Source organism: Python bivittatus, unplaced genomic scaffold (genome assembly GCF_059951505.1).
Source record: "Python bivittatus isolate LINGU-HERP-01145 unplaced genomic scaffold, Pbiv_v1 ctg000960_np1212, whole genome shotgun sequence".
NCBI lineage: Eukaryota > Metazoa > Chordata > Lepidosauria > Squamata > Pythonidae > Python > Python bivittatus.
The window spans coordinates 5,606,724-5,625,453 of record NW_028277124.1 but is presented as its reverse complement, the minus strand read 5'-3'; the positions used below and the strand labels follow the sequence as shown (position 1 = coordinate 5,625,453).

The 18,730-nt window shown below is 36.5% G+C and overlaps 1 protein-coding gene across 4 annotated transcripts in view; it reads right to left on the bottom strand.

The window, feature by feature from the left end:
* Positions 1-18,730, bottom strand: part of MTRR (5-methyltetrahydrofolate-homocysteine methyltransferase reductase) — a 44,613-nt gene that overhangs the window by 14,468 nt on the left and 11,415 nt on the right. For 3 of the 4 annotated variants that reach the window (XM_088131431.1, XM_088131433.1, XM_088131432.1), the window contains exons 8-15: positions 18,527-18,615; positions 17,177-17,357; positions 15,698-15,740; positions 14,831-14,996; positions 12,945-13,067; positions 10,242-10,330; positions 9,956-10,138; positions 7,134-7,253 (exon numbers count right to left, since the gene is read on the bottom strand). In XM_088131431.1, coding sequence (XP_087987557.1) covers positions 7,134-7,253; positions 9,956-10,138; positions 10,242-10,330; positions 12,945-13,067; positions 14,831-14,996; positions 15,698-15,740; positions 17,177-17,357; positions 18,527-18,615 — 994 coding nt within the window. Of the gene's footprint in view, positions 1-4,978; positions 7,254-9,955; positions 10,139-10,241; positions 10,331-12,944; positions 13,068-14,830; positions 14,997-15,697; positions 15,741-17,176; positions 17,358-18,526; positions 18,616-18,730 lie in introns of those variants that run through there. The other variant, XM_088131434.1, reaches the window with a different exon arrangement.

Below are 18,730 nucleotides of genomic sequence, written 5' to 3'. Positions count from 1 at the left end.
GTAAGCAATTGTTTTTAGATGTCCATCTAAGATTTTTTACATTCCATGAAAAAAGACTTAAAAAAAAAATTAAAACATTGGCCAATTAAAAAATTCAGACAATGTGTTTAAGAATTAAAAAGAAAAACATGAAAAATCACAAGTAGAAAAGAAGAAACAAATGAAAAAATGAGTCAGAAAATTTTTAAAGCTAAAAGAAACTAAAGCACCAGAAATAATATAATTGAATGAGATGTGTTGAAAATACATACAAGAACTCTAAAAGAAATGAAAATAAAAATGTTAACTATAAAAACAACTCTGCTACTTCTTCAAATAATCACAGAGCAATGAACTTCTGTATAGCCTCTACTTAAAAAAAAAACAAAAAACTTCACAGCAGAATCTAGAAATAAAAAATATTTGGGAAAAAAATATCATGTTTAATTCCTTGAGCTTGCTGAATGATTCCATTTATGGAAGCCAATCTGGTAAAATAATGATCATCTTTGCATTTTGTTTTGAAGATTCTATTTGTTAAGCTAAATGCAGGATAAGATCCCATACTACACTGTAAATCCTAAGAATCTCATAACAATAAGACTGGTTTTCTCTGCTGAGCACAAATGGAAGCCAACACAATAAGCAGTTTCTGTTTCCAACTTGACTGCAAATCAAGTCTAAACTCTCCATAATTGCTGTAGATTCATCTTGCTCAGTGTTGTCAGGAATGTTTAAAAACGGTGAATTATTTCTACGAAATAGACCTTGTAAACAGGTCACTTCATCTTGAAGATCCTTTCTTTTTTTCAACAGATGGCTTGTGCCTGCCCGCAGATCCATTCCTGCTTTTGCCCTTGCTTTTTCTTAAGAGCACATGGAAAAGCACAAGTGCTTCTATTTTTAATAGCGTTTTAAAAATCAAGCTAAAGGGTAAAATGGTGAAGTGTATTAAGCAAACCATTATAATTTGATGCATCAAGATGTAATCCTCTACTTTTGTGTCAGGGAATAAGCCCAGTGAACTGTTGAAGTGATTTCTGAGTAGACATAAGCATTGTGCTGTACAGTAAGTGAACTTTGTCATCAGGCTAGAGCGTGTAAATAGAGGAAGTGCTTACTTGTTATATAAAACTGATCTTTCTCCTGGCAGATTTAGTATCAGCCTGGGGAAAACAGCAAGCTCTGTTTTGCACCAGTTCATCGCCATGTCACAAGGCAACATTCACAAGGCAACATTATCCATAGTGATATCACTGTCTTTAACAAATAATTTTAACTATTCTGTTCCTGTGAACACAGAGGTTGTATTAAATATGTTGACCAACCAGGGCCAGAAACTGTAAAATAATTTGAGTTTCACTTCCTGAAGGATACATCAAGTAAGAGGCTGCATCTTTTATGTTTATAATCTCTTGGCTGCATGCACTGCGTTTGAAGATCAGTGTCTCAGGTCAACTTTTTTCCTATAATCCAGCTAGCCTGAATTCAACCGTGGGTGGCACCAACCTTTTACCCCAGTGTAAAAGGCCTCCTTCCTAAAAACATGGGGATGATTATTACTCATCAATATTGTCCAAGTGGTTGCAAAGTTACATTTAGATGTGGGGAGACCTACTTTTTGTAGGTTGAACAGGTGAGCAGGGCTGATGGCTGAGGCCACAACTGAAGTGTTATCAGCTCTGTGAGGTAGACCAGACCCAAAAATCAATTCCACAGGAAGACTAGGACTATCCTTATTGGTAGGCCGCAATAACCGAATCTTGCAAGTCTCTGTGCTTTCCTCCCCTCCCTCTTCAATCTCACTGAGTCAGGGAGGGGCTATCCTGAGTCTCTTCTTAATAATATCTTGGTTCCCAGGATTTAAGGTATGTTTTTGTCCTTTCTGCTTACGTAACAGCTTTGAATATTTGCTTCAAGGCACCTTCCTGGCTCTCCACAAATAGAAATTATTATTGTGTCATGGTAAACATAGATGCTACCATAGATTTTGAAATCTTTTGACTGCCTGCAGTTTAACAAGTAAGGATTGTCTAACTCCTACTTCTGTTGCCTAATTCTCTTCTGATCCTACTGACATCTTGGACTTTGTGTAGCAGGGCAGAACCAGGAAGCAGAATCTTCCTTTTCATGAAATAATTGGCTTCATGGAGAGCAGAGAAAATTAGAAATACACAATGGTCTAATGTCAAGAACTGTGGGGGATTAAAGCATCTGACCCCCCTCCTTTATTTTGATTGTATTGTTATCACCTATGGGCCCTTGTGGAAAAGCAGTTGTTACTCTTACTCGTATGTTTTCCTGCCACCATTAGTCCAGCAGGAAAACGGGCAGTATTCACCCATAATCAGAGGCTGCAGAGAACCATCAAGCTCTAGCAGAAATGCAAGCATTCATATTTGGAAATTCAAAACATGAAGGGGAATAAGATCTTCCCCACACTGTAGAATGTATTGCATTTCCTTCCTTTGTATTTTTGCTATTTATACTGGGTGGCAAGATCACATCTCTATGCTCAAACAAGCAAAATTCAGTAGAGGGAAATTAACTCACAAGGCGGCTAAATTTTATAGGAATATTTTCCCAGCAAAGTCTCTCCCCCTTGCCACCCAAGTGACGTTGATAGAAACAGTTCATGACTTAGGTGTATTGTAGGAGAAAAACATGCATCTCAAGCAGAATTTTATTACAAAACATTGAATGATTAAAAATTGAAAATGCAGTGAAAATAGTTTTTATGTCTGCAGCAAAACTACTGCTCCCCCTTTTCCTCGACTGGGAAAGGAATGTGCTTAAGCCTAGAAACTTGGGTCCTTAGCTTAATTTCACGTTTCCCTGAAAACAGTCAGTCCAAGCCTCCCTCCCTCCCCTCTGCAGCTCACTGGGTGAAAAACAAGGGGCAGTCCTGCTCACAGCAGGCATGAGCCCTTGTACAATCCCCACCCCTGCATGGTCCTTCCCGTAATGCTCCACTTGGGGATAGAAGGATCCCCAGTACAGTAGAACTGCAGCAGCTTTCAGGCTGGGCAAGGAAGAGCTGATTTACAGGTAGTTGCTTATGCTCGGTCAGTGATCGTTCGAAGTTACAACAGTGCTGAAAAAGATTTATGACTGGTTCTCAAACTTGCGGCTGTCGCAGTGTCCCCACAGTCACATGATCGCAATTTAGGCATGTAGCAACCAGTGCACATTTATGATGGTTGCAGTGCCACATGGTCACCATTTGCAACCTTCACAGCTGGCTTCCAATGAGCAATGTCAATGGGGAAGCCGGCAGGAAGTCGCAAGTTGTGGTCATGTGACATCACACAACAACTGTGGGTGATTTGCTTCACAATCACAGCTGGAACTGGTGGTGTAAGTTGGGTGTGGCCATGTGTTGTTTCACTTTACGACTGTCACTTAGCAACGGAGTTGCCGGTCCCAATTGCAGTGTGAAAGTGAGGACTACCTGAACTATTGTGGGCTACTATTATCACCATTACAGGAAGGAAAAAAACAGAAATGTTGATAACTCTGCTAGTTACCTTTGTAGATCAGCCATAGAGTTTTAATGCTGTTTCTTCATAGTGCAAGAAAGAGAGACCTTGTCTTATTTTTTCCCAAGTCATCACATGGAAATTAATAAGAGTTGCTAGGCTACCAGACATTTGTATCCTTACTTGTACGCAGAATAATTGTTAGAGAACCAATCTCATTCACATCTGAGACTTTCCTCTGTAACTAATGAAATAAAAGACACTCACACTGAAATTCTATCAACACACAATTGGGTTATGATCCTTAGTGTGCTCTTTTTGCATTTGTCATGGAGTTGCTAGGATTTTACTGTTTAAGCCAGTGTTTCTCAACCTTGTCAACTTTAAGATGTGTGGACGTCAACTCCCAGAATTCTGAGAGTTGACATCCACACAAAGTTGACAAGGTTGAGAAACACTGCTCTAAAAAAAAAAAAACATGTTAGGAAAAGGCAAACCCTTACAATTCCTGAAGTAAACCCTAGGCTGCAATTCCCAATAAATTCAATAGGTTTTACAGTACATCTAAGTAGGCATGCATAGGCTTGTATAAAAAGTATGGGATAACCGCATTCTTGGACAAGGCTGATTGCTTGTTTTTTTTAACTATTTTGCATGACTTTATTTTGGCTTTGTGCACCATGGAATTTATAGTGAAAGCAACACCATTGAGAAGCTGGAAGGAGAACTGGTCTGATTCTTCAGAGGCTACTGGATGAAGGGGATATTTCAGAAACGGTTATTTTGGCAGTGATGCTACCTTTGTAGACTACTGTTGTCAACCTGTATATTTGTAAATAAACAGATTGCTAACAAGGATGATGTTTCTTAACTTCATCATTGTATCACACCCAAGATTCTGAAACTTTTTCTTTTTTATCTCTCACTACCAGGTAAAGATCATTTGGTTCAGATTTTTTTATTAACCTTAGTACAGTGCATTAGCAACTATTTGTCATGCAGCTTCTATTTTGGGAGGCTATTTTCTTTGCTGTCAGTTCTTTGCTGCTTACAGTTTGGGTACATAGAAAAATGGGAGACATTTTTTATCTTCATATTATGATTATTACTACAAATACTATAGAAAAACAAAAGAGATAATTGGAAGCAACCTCTCCTTCCTACAACAACATTAAAAAAAACCCTCATTACTTCTGGAGATAGGGACAGCCATCAGCATGTATAAAATTAGTGGACTAATGCTCAACCATCACCTTCGCAGTTTAAGATCCTTAAAAGCTGAGTATCAGCAATCAAGCTCTTTCTTTAATACCTTCTCAACTTGCTTCTGTTTAAAATAACCTTAGGCAGTAGCAAAAAAAGAATGCAAGATTTTTACACTGCTTTGCATCTTCGGCCGAAGCTGCTGCTGCAGGCATTAATGCTCACTCCTGTGTTGAGGTGTGCATATTGAAGCATATGATCACATGACAGCACAGACCCACAACAGTTACAATAAAACTTCAAAGTCTGTTTTAGAGTTTAATTTTTTTTTTTATGAAAACAGTAACAGTTTGCACACTATCTAACACTGGGTTTGATTCAGTCACACTTCAGAATATTTAAAGAACATTTTACTTAAATTCACAAGCTGTAAATTTACTTACATTTTACTTAAATTTTACTTAAGTAAAATGTTTACCTTTTACTTAAATTTTAGGAGTTGAATTTACATTTTACTTAAATTCTAGGAGAAATCCCAGCTTCTCATGTTGCAGCTTAATCCAAGGATTCTGACAAATCACTGTGGGACTATCATTCTGAACTACGGTAGAAAAACTAATGAGTTTTAAATCACTTTTGAAGTAGCAGCAGTCACTTTTTAAAATAACACTAAAATAAAATATTTATTTGTGCATGTATCTCTTAAAGCTAAATTCAATTAAAGACTGTTCACACAATAATTCACCTGGTTACTAAATTCATCTTCCTGGTTTGCTCAATACTTTGAATGGTCTACTACCCAAGCAGGCTAGGTTCAAGCAATATGCAAAGGCAATGAAAACCTAACACTAACCCAGAGTGCCATCTTGTGCAAATGTACTTAGTCGTTACTCGATCTGCTCACAAATATAATTTTTTCAATACTAAATCATGACCATTTCATTGATAATGCTTATGTCAAAAGGAAATTTAATATAGTTTTTTTTTCTCATAACGAAACACTGCTCACTGGCTTCTCAAAAACTGGGCGTTAGGCCCATTGTCTAGTGTAGCTGATTCTGTTCTGGATTGTGGCTTAGCTTCATGAAAATTAACTTGCTTTATACTATATCAACCCAAAATCTATTTTCATAATTTCTTCTGTTCCCAAAAGAGGGCAGTGTCAAAGCAAAGCAAAGGATGCAGCCAGGACCACACCTCCTTTAGATATACATTTAGTAAAAAAACATTCAATTAATACAATTGCTCCTCTTGTATTTAATAATTTTCTTTACATTGCATAGGGGCTCAGGCCACATCTAAGGCTTCAAAGGGATCTAGAACCTCAAGTTCTACACTCCTGTTTAAGCAGATCATTGGGAAGATGTCTGTAATGTTAAATATTTTGTTTAGTTGAGTACATATGCTTTGAATTCAACTGTAAGGCAGCAAAACTATACAGTGGAACCTTGGTTTACGAACTTAATTCGTTCCGTGACTCTGGTCGCACCCTGAATTGGTCGCAACCCGAAGGAAATTTCCCCATAAGGTTCGATGTAATTACCGTTAATCTGTTCTGGCGTGGAGGACAGGGACGCGGCTATTGCATGTCAGGGGCGGAAAAATGGCCGCGGGCCACGTGTCGGGCGGAAAAATGGCCGCGGACCACGTGTCAGGGGCGGAAAATGGCCACGGACCACGTGTCAGGGACAGAAAAATGTCCGCGGACCGTGTCACAGGAGGGAAAATGGCCGCGTATCCTGTTCGTACCCCGAAGTGGAGTTCGCAAACCGAGGTAAATTTTTGCGGCCGGAGCTGGTCATAACCCGAAAAGTTCGTTAACAGAGGTGTTCGTAACCCGAGGTACCACTGTATATCCTTAACCTGAGAGTAATGATATAAATAAGCTATAAATAAGCACTTGTAAAACCTTTTCTCAGTAATTTTCCATTGGAGTTTTGTTTCCTTCTAAGGCAGAAAGACTAGGCTTGATGAATGAATGATACCCCTGCTACTCTATACCAGTGTTTCTCAACCTTGGCAGCTTGAAGATGTGTGGTCTTCAACTCCCATCTTCATGTTGCCAAGGTTGAGAAACACTACTCTATACACTGTATGTAGCATACTACAGTCTTTGTTAAAAAAAATCCTCCCTTTGTTATTAACAGAAGAAAATACTGTAGAGATGTGTAATACCATATATGCTACCATATTTTCAAATCCAAGACAAAACTCCATCAATCAACTTCAGTGACAAATGAAAAGCCACTGATAAAATGGTTTTCTTGATGGGAATAAGTGGCAACATTTATTTAAAGTCACTTGTACTGTGAAAAATCTCTTGGAAATTATGTATTTCTCTCTGTCATTTACCTAGAAAACAGTTTAAATTTAACTGAGAGAAAGTTACTAACAGAAATAGCATTTAAAAGGTTTACATTGGTCAGGCAAATTCAAAAAGCCAGTTTTCAGGCCCAGATGTCCTGCAGGTACCTTTTTTCATCTCTTAACATAGCCAGTATTTTCAGTGCGTCCAGTTTATCAACTCCTTTCTCAGCAATGAAGATTTCCACTAGAGCATCATTCACATCTTTAGCCATATTTTTTGCATCTCTTAAAAAAAAAAAGGGGAAACAATTGTAATAGCCAGACTTAAATAGATGTAAGAAAGACACCAGTTCATACAGTATTGCTTTCAAATGGGAAAGACCATAGGGTTTGAAGTTTTAAAAGAAACCAATCAACTGTTCTCTTAAATACTGCATTAAGTCAAGCACACTACAGTATAATTGGAAGCCCCCTAGAAACTGGACAATGGTGGTATTAAATGACAAAGTATAATCCTCTAGTTCCCATCCTGCAAAATTCTGAATATAGATATCAATATACTTCTTTTAATAACCAGATTTTAAAAACTAAAACTAATTGCTTTATATGTTTGGTTTAATTTTTTGGTTTTGTTTCAGATTTATATCCTCCATTATTTCTAGGGTTTTAAAATGCTGAGAAAAAACTGCCATTTAAAAAAAATATCTCCATATATTCATATGTGCCCAACATTTAACTATTGATAAATATATAGTTTAGCAATAAAATGTTATAGCAATTTGCACTGAGGAACAGTTGATTGGGAAGGTCTCTTGGGCGAATCTGTATGGAATGAATGTGATGTGCTCAAAAGTGCTACATTATTCTATAGGTTCTTTTCATTCTGGTGAGCGTGCAGATCATGGCTCCCAGTGGGTTCTGGCTAGAAAGTTTTACAGTTTGCAAGGTCTCTCATCTGTCTATTTGAAAAGCAGAGCACACAACCTAAAGGAGAAACAATCCCCTTGGTAGAAATAGTTCCCCTGAGATTTTTCAAGTTATGTTGCCAAACTGACTTTCCACAAAATTGGAGGCTTTTCAAACTTCCAAAATCTGATGGTGACTTTCATATTCCTACACAAACTGCTCATTTTGGTCCTGTTAGATTTAATGCTATATGACACCAAAAGATCTGGGTGAGACTAAAAGTCATGGCTCAGCATAAATTTAAAAAATGTTAATTGTTCAAATTTAAAGTCTACAATCTATATTTCTTTTAATTTAGTATATGTGTATGTGTACATGAAGTGGTTGCATGTGCACACACATATGGAGACAGCTAGAAACAGCTTCAGAAAATTTAAAAACAATGAGTTCATACAGTGGTGCTTAAAAGTTTATGAACCCTTTTGAATTTTCAATATTTCTGCATAAATATGATCTAAATTGTGATCTGTTCTCCACACAAGTCCTAAAACTAGATAGAGAACCCAATTAAACAAATGAATCAAAAGCATTATACTTGTTCATTTATTCATTGCAGAAAATGATCCTATATATATATATATATTTGTGTGTGGCAAATGTATCTGAACCTCTAGGATTACAGTATCAGTTCATTTGAAGGGGAAATTAGAGTCAGGTGTTTCAATCAATGGGATCATAATCAGGGGTGAGTGTGGGAGGTCCTGCCTTATTTAAAGAACAGAATTCTGGGTATTCACTATCGAAATCTGATCTTCATAACACAGTACGTGGAAATGTGTCATGGCTCGAACAAAGGAGATTTCTGAGGACCTCCGAAAAACAGTTGTTGATGCTCACCAGGCTGGAAAAGGTTACAAAGCTATTTCCAAAGAGTTTGGATCCCACCAGTCCACTGTCAGGCTGGTGGACTGTGTACAAATGGAAGCAATTCAACACCACTGTTACACCCCCAAGGTTGACCAACCAAGACCATATCAAGAGTAACGTGTGTAATACTATGGAACGTCTCAAATAACCCCAGAGTAAGGTCTAAGGAACTAAAGGTCTATCTTGCATTGGTGAATGTCAGTGTTTATGAGACCACCATCAGGAGTACACTGAACAACAATGGTGTGCATGGCAGGGTTGCAAGGAGAGAGACACTACTGTCCAAAAAGAATATTGTTGCCTATCTACAGTTATTCCGTAAAATAACTAGACCATGTGGATAAACCTGGCTATTGGAAGAATGTTCTGTGGATGGATGAGACCAAAATAGAACTTTTTGGCTTGAATGAAAAGCGTTATGTTTGGCAAAAGGCAAAGACTGCATTCCAGCTGAAGAACCGTGTCCCATCTGTGAAACCTGGTGGTGGTAGTATCATGGCTTGGGCCTGCTTTGCTCCCTCTGGACCAGGACGGCTTGCCATCGTTCAAGATGGTGGTCATGTAAAAGCCATGCAATTTAGGCATCATATAGATATTAAAAGGCTCAGGACATGAGAACAAGCCTAACTTACACTCAACAAAGAGCAATACAATACTGACTTCTGCTTACTCAGTGCCTGTATATCTGCATGAGTCAGGAGAGAAATATTTCTGTAATTGGTATTTTTATAATATTTAGGGCCCTTTTATCTTGCCTTTCTATTTGCATCCTAGCCCCCTTACTTGCCTTAACTTGTAGCCTGATTTCTCTATTACTTGGTCTCAACAACATTAACCTAGAAATACTTGCCCTTCTTTCTAGTTCATTTTTGGTTCAGTCTTTCAAGCAACTTTTATTGTTATCCTGTCATCTTCCCACTGAGAGCAGTAATGAAAACTGCCTCCAGTATTTCCTTTACTTAAAAAAAATCATAGCCACAAAAAAACACCTGGATTTCTCATTGATTTTGAGTTTTTGTTATTTCACTCCCACTTTTTGTATTGCCAGTGATGAAAGCCTGAAGGTTTGTGTTTGTACATGCTAAGCTTACAGCAGCAAAGAGTTTAACACGTTCTTGCATATCCAACGTTTATAAAAATTCAGCATTACTCACCCACACACATAAAAATATCCTTTCTCCTGCAGCAAAATCCTGGTAATCTCTTTACAATAAAGCCGGAGGTTATCTTGAACATACTTAGGAGGGGCAGTTTCTGCCCCAGCTGGAACATCTCTTGAGAAGCAAACAATCAGATGAGTTAACGCACCATTTTCAAGAAAGCACCTGAGCTCATCTCTGAAAAAGAAAGCCAAGGAACAGGCTTCAATGAAGAAAATATGGTTCCTGTGGCCAACTGCTAAATGTTAAAAGTACTAACAAAGGGCACAAGACAACTTACTGGAACAAGTAATCTCTGGCCTTATGGCGGCAGCCAAAAAACAACCACGACTCTCCAAATATATAATCTCTGTGCTTTTCTCTGAGCTTCTGCCTAAATAAGATATCCAATTAAAAATAATAATACTGTTATAAACTGGATTATGTCTAGCTTCCACCTGAAAAAGCTAAATTTTGATTAGTTCCTGAAGGAGAAGCAAATTATAAATCTAAAATACTTGTCGCAAAGTAGGTTTTTTTACATTCAAAGAGTAACACATATCTAGTTGTTCCCTTCATTAATGTACAGAAGAATTATACATGCACAGCAATATGAAGGATTCTGGATCTGAGATTCCCGTTGCTGCTAACAAAATTACTGTTTTGTACTTATTAAGGCCCTCAATTATGGTAGCAAAACAGGCAGCCATACTTGTAGTACATTACATATTATAGCAAAACTTTAAACCTACTATCTGAGGGCAAATTCAAATTCTTGATTAATCAGTCCACTTACCAATAAATCTGCTAATCTGGGATCAGGGATCATTGTATGCAAAAGTTTAGGTACTCATCAAATTGTATCTTTCAATGAATCCCTAAATGAACAAAAGCTGACACAAGTTCTACCTGATACAAAATTAAACACAAAACTTTTTTGCTAATTTGAATACACATATACTATTTAGTGCAGTATTTACAGATTCAGAATAAGAAAACAGTGAATATGACAGGCACAAAAGTTTGGGCACCCTTTCAGGTCAGGACTATCCAGCATCTCCTTTGGCAGATGTACCAACTTGCAATTTTTTTCCTGTCTTTCTATTCTTTCTTTTGGATTTTTTTCTCTACTCTTTCTTTAAGAACTCTTCTAGCTCAGAAATATTCTTAGGACTCCTTGCGTGCACTGCGTGACTGAGATCTCCCCACAAATTTTCAGTAATATTCAAGTCTGGGAATTGTGAATACCATTCACAAACCTTTATCTATCTTGTCAATACTTCATGGTTGATTTGGAGGTATGTATCAGACTGTTGTTTTGCTGAAACCTCTTTTCAGCTTCAGTTTCTTCACTGACTGAGGAACAGGTGTGCCTAAATGTCTGCATTCAACTGCATTTATAGTAATAACAGAAATGCATTAAGTCAAATAAACACAATGCTATAATGTTTCAAGGAAATAGGAGGGTTTTTTCCTTACTTTGTCTACCCATAAACCTGATCCATATAGACAGATTTCCTGTTGATTAACATAGGTCCTACTACTTGATATTCATTCAGCCCCATTATCAGGTCAGAGCGGTGTTATAACCCGTAAACGCTTTCTGTTGTAACTAAATCAACATTTTACTCATTTCACAGCTGCATATAATGTGCACTGGCTATTGCAATAATATGGAATAAATTAGTCTCAGCAGCTTGTTAAACATTACGACTTGCATTATTAACAGTAATGACAGCAAATCTGTTGTCTCTCCATTTTCCAGGGCACTGCCTGGCTATCTCAATTAATGTTATTCTAAGAATTTATTACTCAGTTTTAAAAAGAAGTCATTTGGCATTGCAACCATTCAATTTCATGCTCCACATACACTTACTTTTCTAGAAAGCTCTCCTTATTACTCTTCCCTATATTACAAAAAAACCCAAAAAACAAAACTCAAAGTCTGATGCGTTAAACTTATGTCAATTAAATGTGATTTTGGAATGTTTTTGGAATGAAAAAAACAATGGCCAAATACTGAATTTAGGATGTTCTGCACATCTACAGTTAGCTTTGACAGTTATGATCTTCAAGCATGACTGATATGATGTTAAAAAAAGCTACAGCTCACATCAGCCAACAAAAAAACCTTTGACATATGGACAAACGTGACCTGCTAAGAAAAGCACATTTTTAGCGTAGCTGAAAAGAAACGAAGTGGGTTGAAAACAATCCAATCCAAGTAACTTTCCAAGCATTTCAGTCCATCTAAGTGCAACTGTGGCCATAAAAACTATTACAGTGAACAAAAATATGAAGCTTTTATTCCCTAATTTGCATAAAATGTCTCATGAAGTAACAATGTATGCAAATGTATAACTTGAAGATTTCACTTAGTGTAATTGTGATCTGTTAGACCAAGATGAACTGGAAATAAAAGACACCAGGGTTCTATTTTGCTTAACTAAATGGCAGCATCTAGCCCATCCTGGCTTATCTCAAAAGTTAAACAAGGTCAGATCAAAGACTATTTTTTTTTTAAAAAAGAACCTAGGCTATTCTATTAACAAGAGCTATGTAATGAGGGAAAAAGAAAGAAAAGAAAAAACAAGCAAACCAAAAGCCTATACTAAACTGCTAATGGGGGGGGGGAGTGAGAATTAAAAAAAAAGGGGGAAAGATGACAAAAAATTACTTGAAGACAACCAACTAACTAAAAATCAAACACAAACACAAACCTTTAATGAAAAGCAAGATTCCCCAAACCAGCAAAACGGAACTAAGCCCCACTGCTTCTGTACTAAGTGACTTAGTCACAGGGGAAGCCCCTGAAGGTATCCTCTCTAATAACACAATCGGAGTGGTTGAAGATCTTGTTCATAGAAGACATGCCTCATGAGACAAAGGACTGCATCTCCATTGCACACAACCAGAATCTTATTTCCACTCGTCAACCGAGTGCAAACAAAAACAAAGTAGGTTTTTGGTACTGATAGACTAGTTACTAATATCTTTAAAAGACTTGCCTATGCTGAAGAAAGCCAATAAATGGTGCAATTCCAGTTCCTGGACCAACCATAATAAAAGGAACCAATGGGTTGTCTGGTAGGTGAAAAACATTGGATGGGCGAGACGTTATGGTGATCTAAAATGCAATTAAAACGCATTAGAATGAAACTGAAGAAAACTTACAAACCTATGTCCTCTCTCCCAAAGATTAGGCGTGATTATTAAATTACTCACTTTATTTCTTTAAAAAATAAGAATACTCAGGAATGATTACGCTACGAAATAATTAATGATTTCTATTGAAAGAGATAACAGGAGGTGAAATAAGATGACAGAAATTCAATTTTAAGCAACAAGAATTGGTTTACTGAATGCAACATTTGTCTTTGACACTTTCTGCCACAGCATGCTATGACAGTTGCTTCCACATTTTGATAGGAACAATCATGATAGATTATTAAGAAGGTCATAGACAAAAGATCAATAAAAGTCACAGGCCTCATGCCTATTAAAACATGGTTTCTGTTAATGCAATGAATGAAAGTCTTGTGTCATTATAAGCATTTTTCATATAGCTGCAAAGATTTCTGCTGTTTCTTTAACAAATATTGATGTCATGAAATAATTTTTTTAAAAATGACTGCAATTTGCCTTTTGGCCATAAAGCACTTCATATGGTTGCAAGTTAATTCCTGTCACCAAAAGTGATTTGTTTCCTTCAAATGAATCCTGAAATTCTTAGATTATTTATGTATTCCCCAACAATACTGATACTATTGTACTTTTTCTTTTTTAATTTTTATTAAAGACATTTTCTGCAAAGTAAAAACAGTACAAATTGAAAGAAAAAAGTAAAGAAAAAGAAAAGTGATAAGTAAATAAGAAAAGGGAGGGAGGGAGGGAGGGAGGGGCTTCTGATCTTTTCAGCACTTATAAATGAATTTATATTTTATCTTTTCTCTCTCTAAGGTTACATCGTACTTCCCTTCTTTCCGTATTTTACTGTTTCTAATCACCAAATCCATAAATCACAAATTCATTTTTTTCTGTTTTCAGCAAAAAGTCCATAATGGATTTCCAGTCATTGACAAATGTAGTTACTGTCTTTTCCCTAATCAAACAAGTCAATTTTGCCATCTCTGCAGATTCTGTTATCTTCAGCAAACATTCCTCCATTGTGGGTATTTCAGAGTCTTTCTATCTTTGTGCATATAATAATCTCGTTGCAGTTTCCATGTAAAAAACAATCTTCCATAAGTCATTTCTACTTGTCTATCCCTTAATCCCAGCAAGAAAGGTTCTGATTTCAGCTGAATCTTTAGCATTCTTTGTATCACTGTATATGAACCCAAAATTTTCTAGCTTTTTTACAAGTCCACCAAGCATAATAAAACAACCCTTCATGTTTTCTACATTTCCAACATAGATTTGAAGTACCTTTATATATTCTAGAAAATATTTCTGGTGTTACATACCAATGATACATCATTTTGTAAAAATTCTCTTTTAAATTATAATACGTTATTGTACTGTTTCTCATCACCAACAACCCCAAAGCAGTGTACATTAATCATAAAATAATAAAGATGGTTGTTACAATTGAGTGCTACAACCAATATTTTATGATTTGACTTCCATTCTCATCTGTCCTCATCCTCCCACCAAATCCATCCAAACTTCCTCGAACACTCTGGCTCTCTGGAGTGGAAGTTTTCCATTTTCAGAACGAAGTCTGCCATGATATCTATATTAAGAATGATATCTTAACATAGAACCCTGAAATTATATTTTATAGCTGCTATTACTAATCCCTAAACCACTATACTAAGAACTGAAACAATTATTTATTTTCACAAGCTCTGCCCTGCAAAACATAAGCTTTTCATCAAGATTTGATACCTGTGGGAAAAAGAGCTCCTTGCTCTTCAGATTCAAGTGAAGGATTGGGGCAACCAGATCAGCTAGCCAACCAGTACAGACCCCTCTTCGCAGCTCACCTACGTGGGATGGAAACTCCAGAATATTAAAGATGAAATTCATCTTTCCAGGATGAAACAAAGTGGAACTGCAATGAAACAGTCAAAGGAAAAAACAAATGTTCTGTTCAATAATAACCAAGTATTCTGTCAAAGGCAAGGGTTATTCTGGACACAATAATGCAGCTGTGGACTTCTATGAGCCCTTTTTTATTCTCAGAATGGTCATAAGATATTATTATTGTCCAATATTCCAGACAGGAATCTGAGACTGAAAGCACCTGGCCAGTTATGAAAGATAATAAAAATGCAATTCCAAACAGCTCTTTGATTATAGTTCAGTTTCCTTGCATAGTATATCAGGGTTCCAATGATTAGCCTTACAGCAAGAAGGCTGAAGAATCACAAACACGTGCCATGAAGGAAGTGCTGCTGTAAGCCAAAAGGCTGAAAACCAACAGCTTTGTAGTTCAAAGGCCTGAGGCTTGGCTCCAACTTGAAACAGTGGTTTGCTTGGACAAATCAAACAGGAACTTCCGTAAGAGACATAACGCTTAGCAAAGATGCCCATTCACACATTCTGCTATTACTAGTGCGGAGTAACAAATCACAAGAAATCTGATGAAGTATATATGTGAATAACCTCCAGTCTTCAATTGCTAAGTTGGTACACTATCAAAGTATTCAATTTAACATCTCAATTATCTTCTCCAACCATAAAAGGATTGGATCCATTTAAACAAATGGATTTAAACACTATCAGTTCCCAATTAAAATGTAATTACATTACCTTGCAACTGAATAGGGTCTGGCTTGCAACTTTGGAAGATGTTCTGAAAAGGAACAAACTCGTGAGTATAGTTTTAGCCTTGGGTCCATTCTCATCTATTTACAGAAACAAAACAATAACTCCACCATCTCTAAGCTTGATTTAAACTCATGCAGTTGGGCAGGGCATGGGTTGCTGGATTTGAGAGACAGTTAATTTGTGTTTAAGAAAGAGGTGGTGTCAGACATAGTGAAGGAAGCAGTGATGTATGCCCTCCTGAAGAGATATTGCTTGATTGGGACAAGTACTGGCTGATCTCCAATATTCTGTGGTAGGCAGAGGGGTCTGTAGGAGAGTTGTCAAGCAGGAAACAAGGGTTGTGCTAAAGGCTTCTTTTTTATAGGTATCATAACACTGAATATGCACGTATGAAAGGAGAGAATTTGTACTGCAACAACGCAACAGTTGCAGTCCCTTTGCTAAAAACATCACATCTTGCAGGTGCCTCTGGTTACAGAGGGACAGTTCTAAAGGAAGTGGATTTCCTGGACCATTTACAGTCAGCACAGAAATGGCACTGTCACCCTGGTGGATGATTTTTATCAAGACCTGTATATAGAGAGAGCAACCTTCCTGATCCTATTAGATCTTTTGGCGGCCTTCAATATCATTCACAAGGCAACTCCAGAGTCATTCTCGAGTTGGGCGGCTTCCATACAACCAACTAACTTCTGGACTGCCTGAAAAGGTTGGGATTTGGTAGAACTGTTCTTCAGAAGGCAGTGAAGACCTTATTTTTCTGGAGGACATTTGAGCACTGACAATAGAAAGGTTGCCTTTAATTAGTTAGCTTATGAATTGTTTGTTCATTTTGTTCTTTTCTGTTTTGATTGTAGCCCCTATGAGTGCAGGTGGTCTATAAAAATCTTAAGTAAACAAACAAACAAACAAACATTGCAAAAGGAGTATAGGGTAAGGCTTAAAGACAGGAATTGGCCTAATTCACTCACTAAATTTATGACAGAGGCAAGACCTGAAATGGGGACTTTCTAATTCATAGCTCTGTTGCTTAGTTCCACACGTACAACTTAAGATATAACTCATACAGCAGGACAAGTCATAGTGTAAAACTTATTATTAGGGTCATTCAATTAAACTTGTTTGAAGAGTGGGCAGCATATCACACTTCTAAATATTGTACATAAACAACACAAATGCCATAGATGTTAAAGATAAAAATTGCATTTCCATATGTCCTGTAATTTCAATATTCAGAAGCAGTAATGAAGCTGAGAGAAAAAAAAAACCCACCCAGCAAGGGATAGCTGGTATCTTGCTTTCTTCGTAGGTACCAGTTTGGACAGGTGAAAGTGTTGTAATATTTTACACACGTTAATAAATAACTCTGTTATCGCAACTGGTAAATGTGATACATTTCAATACTTCTATATTTATGGTATCTTCTTTTCTGTAGTTGAAACATTCTATAAAACTACTCACCAATCAAAAGATTAAGTGGAGGCTTGCAAGTTGGGAAAACACGGAGCAAATCTAATAAGCTAACACTAGGATCCCTTATGAAAGTGTTATAATCCAAGGATCCTTGCTTGCTACACAATTCTTGAAGTCTTCTTTTTTCACTAATGGAAGTGGTGTATTCTACCAAAGAGCGCAGAAATGCCTAATAAATAAATAAATTATTGAATAAATAAATAATCCAGCCTTGAACATAAGCTAGCAAAACTAACCCACACTTTTTAAAAAAATAGTCTTCTTGCTCATTACATCAGTTATCTGTGGTCTAAATGGCAAACAAAGCTAATTTTGTTAAGCTTTCCTGCTGGTTCATGCAGAGAGAATTTCTACTCACCACAGCCAATTGTTTATGTCTCTTTATTAGACTGACCAAATGCTTTGCCCCAGCATTTTGCATACAAAGTATGTTTCACACAAAGCATTAAGCCAAGAAATTGTTATCATGAATAGTTGAACAAATCAAAGTGGCCAATTTCATAAATAAAGCTAATTCATAATAAACGGGTCCCTAAACCAAAAGCAAACAGATATGAATTGGGTTTGAAGTAACCCAAATTTTTAACACTAATAAATGACATAAAATCTATAGAACTGTATAAAAATAAATGAAAAATAAATAGCACAATTTAATATACATTGTGTTTTTATAAATATATAAAATGTAAACGAGTTGAGAAACACAGACAGTTAATAGAAGTCTCCATAAATTGTTAAATGATGACATCTAGTGGATTATACTGAAAAAATACCCCAATGTTCATCTGCAGACACATACAATTTAAACACTGGATATTCAGACTCAGCTTATTTAATTGAAAAAGCAATATAATATGCACACACAAAAACAGCATTATTCAAACAATAATGATATCAGTATATAATAATTATTCAATTATTACTATCAGCCCCACAAAAGTGATTTTATTCATTGCAAATCAGAGACAAGTCTTTTCTCTTCTGTAAATGTTCACAGAAATATTTCCTGACACTGAAGTGGTACAAAATCATTTCAGTTAGTTTATGCAAGTGTTTATACAGTTACTGTATTGCTCATCAAAGATAAGAAAAGTAAAAAGGGAAAGAATGATGAGGATGCATTTTGCTCAACATTAGGAATAATCAATTTGGCTAGACAAGGAAGTTAGCAACACATCAGCTGTTTAAGACATTTAATTTGAAATACCAGACACTACAATTGCAACACGAGAGACAAACCAAACTAAAATGGCAATTGGTCTAGACTCAAAAGTGAATCTTGCTGTGTACCAAGAATTACAGTTAATGACCTTATGAAAAAGTAAATGGGAGAAATACCTTTTTGGGAACTGCTCTGATTTCCAGACACCACATAAAAATGAATTTAACCGTATTCTTTTCTGGTATATACTGTGGCAAAGCTGCTCCTATTTTAAAAGAATAACGTAAGTTAAAACAGGGGCCATATTGAGAAAACATTACCCTTCTATATAATTACTTGGAAAGAAATCTAAAAAGCAACCCAACTGATTTGGACTAGAT